Source organism: Stegastes partitus, unplaced genomic scaffold, assembly GCF_000690725.1.
Source record: "Stegastes partitus isolate 25-593 unplaced genomic scaffold, Stegastes_partitus-1.0.2 Scaffold1410, whole genome shotgun sequence".
NCBI classification, from domain to species: Eukaryota; Metazoa; Chordata; class Actinopteri; family Pomacentridae; genus Stegastes; species Stegastes partitus.
This window is the reverse complement of record NW_007579141.1, coordinates 24484-37060: the sequence shown is the minus strand read 5'-3', so window position 1 is coordinate 37060 and position 12577 is coordinate 24484. Positions and strand designations below refer to the sequence as shown.

At 42.4% G+C, this 12577-nt stretch overlaps 1 protein-coding gene across 1 annotated transcript in view; it reads right to left on the bottom strand.

Moving 5' to 3' along the window:
* Window positions 1-11782, bottom strand: part of LOC103370349 (tetratricopeptide repeat protein 28-like) — an 86479-nt gene extending 74697 nt beyond the window's left edge. The window contains exons 1-3 of the mRNA XM_008299376.1: window positions 11672-11782; window positions 3314-3586; window positions 3095-3225 (exon numbers count right to left, since the gene is read on the bottom strand). Coding sequence (XP_008297598.1) covers window positions 3095-3225; window positions 3314-3586; window positions 11672-11705 — 438 coding nt within the window. The 5' untranslated portion in view covers window positions 11706-11782. The remainder of the gene's footprint in view (window positions 1-3094; window positions 3226-3313; window positions 3587-11671) is intronic.
* Window positions 11783-12577: the final 795 nt, after the last annotated feature.

Below are 12577 nucleotides of genomic sequence, written 5' to 3'. Positions count from 1 at the left end.
AGTCAGGTCTCCTGAGTCAGTGTCAGTTGGGTCTAAAGACATGCATGATTTTGGTGGAAATGTCTCCATTTATGTATGTATGTCACAAAGAAAGTCGTTAGAAAAACATCTGAAAAGTAGATGTAAACATTGTGAACAAGTCCAAACTATGTGCATAAAAACAGCTGAACAAAACTGTGTGAATGCGCTCTGACTCTGAGAAACTACGCTTCAAATCACACTTGTGTTTTTTCTTCTAGTGCGTACTGCAGCTGCTCTCATAAAGTACTTATGGTTTCATGTAGGATGCATACAGTTAGGACATACTATTTTGTAATAATCTTGCACCTCAAATTTGAACAGTCACAGCTTGTCGGTGCAGCTCAAGCTTGTTTATATTCACATTACATATATGATGTATCTCATCGGAGGAGTTTGAGTCAGAACGGCCAGAAAAGCTTGCTGGCTTGCAACTGCATGTAAGACTGGATATAGTAGACATTCTGGTATTTTTAGCTTGTCACGTTTGACATGATATATTTTGGAACATACTAAATCTTTTTCTGGCTTACTATAAAGTATTGTAATATGGATATTGGAATGCACCCAGTGGTAAAAAGTTGCAGACAGTCAGTAAACCCCTCTCTGACAACACTGTTAAGGACCAGACGGAGGATCAGTCAGCACGTCAGTCAGTAATCCCACCGACAACAGAGCTCTGTTCTGCCATACACAGCACTCACAGATATTTATTTACAAACTCAAATTCTGGCACACACGAAACTATTTGCACATACAGCAGAGAGAGCCAGCAGAAATCGAACAATAGCCGACATCAAACATTATCGATCGACACACACGTGAGGTCGTTTATATTTCTCCTGGAATATTAAAGAGGCAATAAAAACGTTGTGGAAAACGCGCCACAGGCACAGAATCATGAGATGAAGTAAAATATTAAATCCAGCTAGACATAATTGGATCTGCCCTCACACAGTGTTGTATATTCACGCTGCATCACAAGTTGGCAAAGGGTTAGAAAAGAAAAGAAAGGGAGCACACAAACATACATACACACACACACACAAACATATGGGAGTAGTTAAATGAAGGTAAACACACGCAAACAACCTGACAGCTTTACTTTGTGCTTTGAGACATAAAAGGGCCAAAGTCTAATCTGTAACAGCAATCTAATTAACTATGGTTTTCACAACTGTCCAAAGTGTTTCAGAAGAAAGCCGATGAGTTGAGCTGCGGCCCGAGGCAAAGAACAACTGCTCTCCAGAAAGCATGAGACTGTGACAGAGCGGTTAGAGAACACTGAGGTGTTCCAAACAAGCACAGATACGTGAGTGAATCTGAAGTTTGGTCTTTGTTTTCATCGGGGTTGTGATGACGATTTGTGATCTTGGCAAACGCGAGAAGTGTACAGTCCACTAACGTTGTCATTTCAATTATTCCTGAACAGCCGTGACACTGAAAAACTGGAGTTATCAAGTAGGTTTCCTAAACAAAGAATCAAGGCTACATCAACATTACACAACCTGAAGTCTCTCAGCAGGCTCTCTACTCTGTGCTTTAGATTTCTGAAAGATCAACAGATCACGGCAAACAGACGTCATCATCACTACTGCAATTTAACCCATTAGAGAGACTTTCTTATGTCATACTGTGAGAGTCTCTTCTTGATAAATAGAAGGTGTGATCAAGGCATTCCATTATGACATGTATTTAAGCAAAAACTGTGTCTAAAATGTGGCTACTACTATGGTGATTTGAGTTTTTGTGCTTTTGTGAGACTTTGTTTAGCGTATGTGCTTGTTGTTCCTGGTGGCTGCATGTGTGTTTTAAGCTGGGCGGAGTTCTCGGACAGGAGAGGTCTCACTCACTCTCCTCCACTCCTGAGGCGCATCAAGCAATCAGTGCTGGATAAAGCCTGCCTCCACCTGTGCTCCAGCGCCAGTGGATTATCCTCCTTTGACTGGAACCAGGCCAGCCAGTGTGCTAGGTAACTTTGCGCTTTGAGAAACTCGCTTTGTCTTACGTCTTACGCCAGCTTCTGCAGCCGAGCTCCAGCGTCAGCCGTTCTGCCTCCCGGTCCCTCTTGGAAACCTCCCCAGGAATTCCCTCCCTCACTCGGCTTCCCTCACGTGCTTCCCGGTGTCCCCTGTTTTCCCCGCAGCCTTGAATAAATCCCTCTTTTCTACATACCCAACCCTTTGTTGCATTTTTGGATCCCTTTCAGACTGAACCGTAACAACTACCTCCTTTAAAGTGGCCTCCTTGTGCAACAATGCACTGCTCCGAATGCTCCAGCAATGTCTGCAGCACTCCCTGGAAGTCCTGTCATCTAAACATGTCAAGCAGCATCTGGAATGTGCGCGGGCCCTCCGTACTAAACTTCATTTTGTGAAGAGGAGGAAGGTGCAGGTAGCAAAACCTGCAGTAGGGCGGTTTACAACCTGTAGCCATGATTTTACTTTAGAGAGGTTCCATGTGCTAGATACATGAAGGCATGTTGTTCATTTTGAAATTTTCATCTCTCTGTACTGTGATGAAATGATTTGGTCAAAACTTGCATCAGCAGGTTTTCAACCACGTGTTGTGCAAACTGTAAGTAGATTCTGAGACAAAAAAAGCAAGTTCCTCCCTAACTTGATCTACTACATTACATTATGCACAAATTAGATGCTGGTTTGTTGAGATGAACATCTGGTGATGCTAATTCCATATTTGGAACCATTAAACTGTTGCAAAGGAAGACGGTGCAACTTTATCGGGAATTAAGAGCCTGAAACAAGCCCAATAAGCAAATGTAAGACTTTTCTATCTGTAATGACAAAAAATAAGATTTAAGATGACATTATGACTCAGTTAAACTTTCTTTTTTGCAGTGTATATCGAATGTGTTCAACCACAACTTTCTTTACCCTTATTTTGTTCTGCATGATGCACTAAAATCAGGCTTTTACTTCTATCTTGCTGACTTCAGAAGCAAAAACACAATCGAGTTAAGAGTCAGACCAGGTGGAGGCTGCTGCATGTGAAACAACACTGGCCACAAATCTGTACAACATGTTTATGAATACACATGAGCACATGCAGAACGTACCTCTCTGTCCTTCAGCTTCATGGCCAGCACCAGCTGGTTTCTGTGATTGGCCAGCGCTTCCCTGTAGTTGCTTTTGGAGAAGAGGGCAGAGCCGAGGTTCCCATGAGCACGGCATTCACCTGATTGGTCACCTGTGAGAGAAACATGCAGCACATACAGTGTCATTCACTGCAGGTGTCCTCTCACACGTTACATCGTATTGCACTCTCGTTTCCCTACCTAAAGTCTTGGTGACCTCCAGGTCCTGCTGCATGTAGGCCATGCTCTTCTCCACGTTGCCTAAAGACCAGTACGCAGAACTCAACGCAGAGAAGACGGATCCTCGCAGCTTTAATGAGCATGTGCCAATCTTCAGCCCTGCCTCAAGCACCACGACCGAGGCTCCATGGAAACCGTGAGTCAGCAGCTCCTGGCCGATGACGGAGACGACCACGAATGGGCTCTTGTCCAGCTTCATCTTCTGCAGCTGCTGGTAGGTGGGCTCAAGTGAGTCTGAAAACAAAAGGCGGCATAAAACACACTGTTAAGGAAAGGAATATGAATCAATTAATATATATCATGTTAAAATCACAAAAAGGTTTTTTAGTTAGAAAGCTGCTCATATTCCAACTTTAAGCAGCTGAGTCAGGTGCCATGTTTGTGGTGGGACAGAGAGCATTATCCTGCTGATAGAGGCCATCTGGGAAAACTGCTGCCATTAAAGAGTGTTGGTGCTCTGCAGCCTGTGTTTACATAGGGATTAAAGTAACACACACACTTAGGCAGGTCCCAGAGTTTCCTAACAGAACATTGATCAGAGCATCACACCTCCTCCACCGGCTCACCGCCTTCCTGTCCTACTGCCATGTCTTCCCCAAGTAAATGACATACAGCCACATGATGGAAAAGAGAAGCATCAACCCAGGGACCATTCTTCCATTGCAAAATGGTTCTGTTCTGGTGCTCATGTGTGCATTATGGGTGTTTCTGGAGTTGCTCTATGTGTTCTGACACCTTTCTATTATAGCAGCATTAAGGTTTCAACAGTTTGTGCTACAGTAGCTCCTGTGTGGGCTGGCCTTCACTCCCTGTGGGCATCAATAAACACTGGGCGTTCGTGACCCTGATGCTGGTTCACTGCTTGTCCTTTATTGGCCCACTTTTGGTAACGCGACAGGAAACACCCAGTTGTCAACCATCACACTTTGTTAAAGTCCCTCAGATCCTCACACTGCCCGTCTTTTTTTTTTTCTGCTTCTAACACATAAACTTCAGGAACTGACTGTTCACTTACTGCCTGATATATCCCACCCACAGGTGCCACTGTAACAAGATGATTCATATGATTAGCTTCACCTGTCAGTGGATTTAATGTTGTGGCTGATCGGTGGACATGTACAATATACTGTATGGAGCCTGACAGACAAAATTAGGGGCTCCTTCTCATTGGGCTCATTACTCTGAGTGCACAGTAACAGTTGAAGGAGAATTTCGAGATGCATATTAACATTTGTATCATTACAGATCTTCTTTTATCTGGCTTTTGGCAGCTGGACAAATTGAAACAGTACAAGTGAGGAAGGCAAAAGTAGGATTTATTCACTGTGATTTGACAGTCAAAGTTTGAAGTGTTTTAGTATTTATACCAACAACACTCTCTCTCTTTGCGATTCTGCTAAAGCACCTCCAAAATGCAACACCACGACTTCTAGAAAACCCTAGATGTTGGTGTGGGTAATCTATGGATGATTGCAGGAAGAATTAGTGAGAATGTTGGACCACTGAGGGGGCTTCAGTGATGCAGAGCAGAGAGAGAACAGAGAAGTGACGTGCCACCTCTGCTGCTGTGTTTCTGATTTACACTAAAACTCTTTTGATTGGAACAGCAAGTTAAAGCCAAATACTTTGGCATGAGCTCAAATTCATAGTTCATTTTTATTGCAATTTGCAACAGCCAACAGTTTGAACAGTTGTTAAATTGGTAAATCTAGTATGTGCACAGTGAATGACTGCTGATGTTACCTCAGTTCTTACTACTCAACACGGCTACCAAACTCAACCACTTGCTGAACTTGAACTTCAGTGTATTTTATCAGTGTATTTTGGTTCTATTTGACACTAAGAAAAACATTCCCTATATGAACTGCTGAAATCATGGTGCGCATGTAGACAGTTACTGTGGCCCCAAGCCGAAGTCATCCAGTTAAAATATTGGAATGATATACGTCAAGACGTAATAAACGTGTATAGTTTTGACGAATGGTAGTACGCGGCAAATTAGGTTGGTTTTCACTGTGAGCGAACAAGACAAAAAAATGTTTAAAAAAAAATGAATGAATGAAGTAGATTCTTTGATAACGGCTAAATTCAGCACTTTGCCACAACAGCACTGGTGAAGCACATTTTTTAGTGACCCTTTATTTTTAATACTATGCATAAAAATAGGTTGTATTCTTGAATTACATTGATATGAAACTGTATTTAGTTTGTTTTGCCATTTTATGTCTCATTTAATACAGCTCAAACTCAGCCTGTACTGTATGTATCACAGAAGAATCAGATGCTGCTTATCGCTGTAGACTGTGCTGTGCCCCACTCAACTTTTCATGCCAGAGACGCCGCTGTCAATAATAATAAAAACCTTTAGTCCTTTTAAGTCAGAACCACCAGTGTTTGTACAACAACAGGCAGAATGTGTTGAAGTTGTATTTTGTGTTTGTTCAGAGAAGCAGAAACATGCAGAAATATAATGTATGTCCATTAGAATTTCTTACGTATTGATATTCTCTTTTTGGGGGATTTGAAAATAAAGATAGTTTGGAGTTGAATTAGTTTTGTTCTGTGAAGTTGTTTTCAATGATTTTAAATAAAACTGATAGCGGGGCAATTTAGAGTTTCCAATCAGCCTAAAGTTTATGTTTTTGGGGTTGTGGAAGGGAAACCAGAGCTCCTGGGGAAAACCCACGCAAACACCGGGAGAACACAACCTCCACACAGAAACCACCAGCCGGACAGCAGAGGAGGTGCAGGCGTCTCTGTGAGGCTGCAGCGCTAATCATGGAGATGGAGGAGATGGAGAAATGGTAGTGGATGGTCATGGAGGGGAGGGTGGAGAGGTGAAGGAGGGAGAAAGGGTGAGGAGAAGGGGGGAGGCAGAGGGAGCTACTGTTGCAGTCTCCTCCGTCACACATCCTGTTTCTGTTTCTCCTTCAGCTCTTCCTTCTGTGCCTTTTCTTTCTCTTTCTTTTATTTTTTGATGCATCTCTCCTCCTCTGTCTTTTCTGTCATCAGTCTTTTGAAGAAACTGAAGATTCCTCTGTCCTTCTTGTTTTTAACCGGGGCCTCTTCATGGTTTTGATCTCCTCCTCCAAGTCTTTTTTGTCTTCCTGCAGGTGTTTTTCTTTCTGCACTTCTTCACTACTTTGTTCTGAGACCGTCTCACTCTGCAGTTCATTATTGTCCTGCTCCAGGACTTTCCGCAGCTCCTTCTCTTCCTCCTGCAGTGGCTCCTTCACATCCTCTTAACTCTGTAGTCTGACAATCTCCTCTTCTTTCATTCTGAGCTGCTCTTCCAGGCGATCTGGCTCTTGATCCTTTGCCTTGCTGGACTTGGCGTAATGCTGCCTCTTGGCGTTCAGCAGTTCTTTTAGCTCTTTAAGTGAAACCTCTCTGTTCTTCACAAGAGTGTCCTTGATACTGATGAGAGTGTTGCTTAATGTCAGTTTCTCACTGACCTGCTGATTTTTAATCACAAGCTGATTGATGAGCACCTCCAGATGTTGATTAGAGTCAGCTGCACGTTTTCAGCCTTTGATACCTCCAAGGTGTTTTGCAGCTCAGCAAGCTCCTGGGTTTGGTTTCTGTGACCACTGTGGTGAGGATTGGTGGCACAAACTTGTTGGCACATTGAATTGAACCCTTGAGCCATGATGCACAAGCAAAGACACCCTACACAACTGAAGACTGTTAGAACTGTTGTGTCTGTAGAAGACTCTAGTTCAGGGATCTCCAACTCTGGTCCTTGTGAGCTACTGTCCTGCAGGTTTTAGACGTTTCCGTACTGCAACACACCTGACTTAAATTAATGGATCATTAACAGACTTGTGTAGAACTTGACAACAAGCTGGTGGAGAGCAATTAATTGAAGTCAGGTGTGTTGTAGTATGGAAACATCTAAAACCTGCAGCTCACAAGGACTGGAGGTGGAGATCCCTGCTCTAGTTAGTGTAGAGGCTTGTTGTTGTCCTTCTGTGTCACACTGGGCTGAGACAACTCTGCAGAGTAATTGTGTGTCTTGGGTAGATAGCTGTTGCTGGTGAGTAGATATCTACATATGCTGGTCGTTCTATATAGTCCTCAATGTCCAATAAGATCATCTCTTGTAAACAAACCAAAAGCTGCCGAAGAGAGTTCTAAATCAAATACTGTCACACATCAGAAGTGGATTCCAGCAGGGCCACCTCCTGGCTGCAAGCCATGTTCAGCTGCTGATGACTAGGTAATGAATCACACTCTTGCCTGTGAGGGTAGGTGTTATAGTTGTGTTATTGGTATAGATTACATTGTTGTTTATTTTATGGTTTTCTTTAGGTGGTTTTCCTCATATGATGCCTCAGCAACAGTTGATACATCATTAAAAACAGACTTTTAAAAAATGTATCAATAGTTTCTATTCAACTGATTGGTTTGCATTGCAGGAATAAACACCCACAGGTATGGACAAAAGTTTACATCCACTTGTAAAGACCATGGCAGCCTTGACATTCCATTGACTCCTATAACTTGTAATTTTTCATGACGAAAAGATCAAAACACATGCATCTTTTGGTTCTTTAACAGTTTCATTTTACATTTTCTGGAAATCTGACAACATCTGCTCAGTCAAAAATACGGAAACAACAAGGTTAGTATTTGGTTAAATGTCTCTTTGCCATTTTCACCTCAGTTAGGTGCTTTTGGTGGTATAGTTGACCACTTCTCTTGACAGAATTGGTTAATGGAAATATAGTCATTGTAAAATTCCGATTTGTCCCAAAGAAGCTCCTCCCATATTGCACAAATACTATTGCACGCACACACACAGACACACAGACACAGACACACAGACACACACACACACCTACACACACACACATACACACACACACACACACACACAGACACACACACACTGAATTTTACATAAGTAAGTGTATTGAATTAGAATCACTCACTTAGACTTCATCTTTAATGGAAAATACATGGTTCAGGTACATTTAAAACCTTCATCTGCAAAAACAGATACTGCAGCTCGTGGTGATCACATAATGTACGTATACATCAATTCTAAACTGAAACAGTCCTACACTCGTCTCCTTCCGCTGTGGTACACAATCTTATACCCACAGAGTCTTTCCACCAGTTCAGCTGAGGGTGATGGTTCTTTAGTTCAACTGTCTGTAGTGCTGCATGCTGCACCAGCTAAAAAGCAGAGTGTAGGTGGAGATAATCCAGCGGCTGCTTTACATGGGACCAACTCCAGCTCACCAACCAGACTACAGTGTGCTATTTGAGGGGATTTGGGATTTTTATTTACTACAGGGCTGCACATGGAAAATGGCAGAAAAATGTTAAAATTTCTGTGTTTTGGTTCATGCATATATATTTTAAAAATAGCCATATAATAAAGAGCTGCATTAATAAAGAGTAAAAGAGTTTTTGCTGCTACAGTCTCTCTTGGTCGGTGTCACCAATTTTAGCTCATGTTCCAAACTTTAAAAATACATTGCTGTGTAATTCACTTCTGACTTCATGACTCTTATATGCTTGTGTTACTGTGATGAAGACGTTCCTGTTTAGAGTCGCAGAATAAACACAACCGAAAATAGCTGCTGCACCTGATTTATCGCTGCTGACTGATCACAACTGCATGTTAAATATAATAACTGAGAGACGCAGGTAGAACATCTGTGACTCGATTTTACAGGATGAGACATTTTTAGTATTTTTTCATGGAATTTTTCTAAAGAAAGGAGTTAACGAATATTTTCTTACACAGCCCACAGTCGTAGACACTCCAAGTTCAGCAGCAGAACACATTATCTGGACCTAAAATTGGATCATATTCAGCTGCACTTGAGATGAACTAAAGCTGCCCTCGTTTGCACTTGAAGTCTTAAGTAAACACCATGGTAAAGTAAAAGAGTTGGGCCTCACAGGTTAATCTGAGCCATCCTTTTATGAATCAACTCTACTTTTAAACGACTTTCCCCACAACACATCATCCTGTAGAAGCGACATCAGGACAGACAGAGAACCCAAAGAAGGCCTCCTCCTCCATGCTGTTGACACTGCAGCTTCCTACTGCGCTCACTGCTGAGTCTACGGGCCTCCTCTGTGGTCCAACACGTTGCCCTGCCCACTGCTTACCCCAGTATTGCAACTCCTAGTAACACTTGCAAGCTTGTTTGCTTTGAAGATCAAGTTTTGAAAGTTATTGCCCCTGGATGGCACAAAACCTCCCGTGGCGCCTCAGATCTGCAGCAGAGCTCTGCAGTAGTTTAGGCAGGACTCTTAGATAGCGCGTGTCGTAGCTGCTGCCACTGATCACAACATGCCCACATCATTTTTTAAAAAGTGAGCGGTTTCTACTCCATCTGCAGCATTCTCTTGATAAAACTGATACCTTTTGTTTGCCGCTTGTAAATGTATGAAATAAAGAAGAAAGGCTTTTGTTTTTGGTCCATAACTTCGGCCTTGTGCTCGATACTCTGCCATCTGCGTTTTCAACCTCAAGGGGAAATATTGTGAATACTCAACAAGGTTTGCTCTCTGCTCTAAGAACAGATGCAAAATTCCAAGTGCACAGGTATTTGCCGAGTAGAAGGCTATTCCCAAGAAGCCCTGCTCTCATTCTGATACTGCTGAAGGGTAGAAACATAATCCTGAGCCAATTCAAGCCCGCAGACCATCCTTGATTGTCCACGCTCTTCCCTTCATCTTCGACCTGCACATAAAAGCGGCGACTGCTGCGGGGCGGATAGATCATTGACGCACCAGAATCTAACTTGTAAATATTTCATGATGAGCTCCACGAGAAGCTAATTCATGCTAATAAACATGGCAGCAGAAACCCCTTCACAGTGTTCAGCTGTTTACAACAAGCGTGTTCGCAAAGCCCTGAAATCGGAAAATTAATCAGTGAACACAACAAGAGTTCTGCTCTCTCTTAAGTTAAGCGCATACATGCAGTTTGCTCTCTCATACACCAGATTTTAATAGCATCCTCGGCACAACTGAAAAGTCATTGGTGACCCAGTTGTGACCATTAGTGAAGTGATAAAACTAAGAAAGAACTTGGCTGAACTGCAGGTAGTGTTGTCCACAGAACAGAAAGGAGACAGGTGTGGAAACAAATCAGACTTAGAACATCAGATCAGATCTAACAAGCTGCACCAATAAAATAAATGCAGCATTGCTCATATGCTGTACAGTAAGGAGCAAGATGTCAGCATGTTAAAGTAGGATACATTCAGCATGGTGAAATATCTTTATAGAGCCGATATGCATATTCTTGCGAAGTCTCTCTCTCTGTCTTAGTAAGGGTGGCATTACAACTGTGTAAATGGAACAAAAGACCATTCCAAATTCTCTCTACTTCTAGTCATGCTTGTGTCGTTTCCATAGCAGAACTTTATATTGCAGTGAAAAATGGGCCCACAATAACCAAAAAATGCTGAGAAACTACTTGGGGTTCAAAGGGTTAAATCAGTCTTTGCAATTAAAACCGACATCCCTCCTCTTTGACCCTCTTCAACCTCTGTCGATGCACTGGCTGCATTTAAAGAAGCTGCACTTAAACCTCCATCTACACTTGATCCCCATGTCCTAAAGAAGTCGCATTCTGAACATCATAATTTTTCTTTTTCTTCTCAGTATGTATGCTACATACAGAATGCATCCAACTTCAAGTGTTGAGAGGTGGTCACGAGATTAAGTAGCCTCGACTTCAACTTTATGCAAAGAGTGAGCGCCTGACATGATGCGCTGCATCTTGAAACGCATGCACTGCACGTCCTTGGCAGCGTATGTGAGCCCTGTCAGCTCAAGGAAAACTCACCTGACAGTGGACACAGGACAGGTGATCTTAAGATTCAAGCAGCAGCAGATGTGAACTATGATGTCGATGAAGTTTTATCTCCTTGATTCAGTTTGAATTTGTACATGTTTCTTTTCTGGTTCCATCTAACCAGCTTGTTTTGTTCATTTTCAACATCTAACTTTACTTGATGTGTCTGTTTCCTCTCATCTGTCTCCCTCTCACATCAAATGTGCATCAATTTCTTTGTGTGGTCTGAATCATCTGAGTCGTCTTTCTACTGTCTCACATCGCGGTCCCAGAGGACGGCTACTGAATAAAAGAACAAAAGAAAAAACTTGACAGTTTCCCCAGTGCCTTCGTCTTACTCTCCTCTCCTGCAACTTTCAAAAACAAAGTTGTAGTTTGTTGCTTGCGCTGTTCATTTGTTTGATTGCCGGTGTCTGTAGGAATCCTGCTGCTTCAGACTTGTTGGCACAGTGCAGGGACAGAAAGGCGGCTTGTTGTCAGACATAGCTTACCTCTGAGGGGCGATTTCATGGCAGCCTCCACCATGCCGACGAGCAGCTGGAGACTCTTGGGGTCTTGGGCAAGGCCAGAGGCAAACGCTGCCAGGGCGTCGGCATGACGACCCAGGTACTGCAGGGCAACCCCCTGACGAAAGTAAGCCTTTGGAGAGAAGAAGAATCATTGTCATTTTATTTGATTTATTTTTTCTTTTGCTGAGGCTTTCATCTTCAGTATTTTGACATTTTGAACCACTTCTGCTTTCATTCTCCACAGTCTGAAAAGGGACTGTGACAATTATGTAATAGAGCGGAAATAGAGCTAAATGGATCTGTGCGGGGAAGGAAGAAAGCCGAAGGGAATTCAATCTGACACAGTGACTAAGTACACCGAGTCAGGTAATGAAGTTAAGGACAATTCTTTACATATTTGCACTTTACGAGACTGTTTCAATTTAATTCTTTTTCATACTTCTTCTGCTCGACTACATTCAGAAGGAAATGTTGCACTGTCTGTATTGCAGAGTACGATTTTACACACATTCTAAACGTAGAAAATTGGAATCATTAGTGTAAATTAAATGTAAAAAAGCAGTTGACCAATAAGAGGTTTTCAGTGTTGAGACCGCAACATGGCCCATGCCAATAGCCTGTTGCTATTGCTGTTTTTTGGGGGGGTTTTTGTATCTGATAAACGTAACTGTTTAACCGCTTGAATCCTTAAATCCACCAGAAGCTTTGAAAGGCAAGGTTTCCCAAAATGACACAGTTTACCAGAGATAGAGACCATAAAAACTGAAAGAATCACTGGATTCGTCAAACTTTAGCCACTTTTCGTTGCACTTTAGCCACACTTTTCTGGCCAGTATGCCTGCTTTAAAATAATTTAAAAAATAGAACATTTTTGTGACTTTATATTTA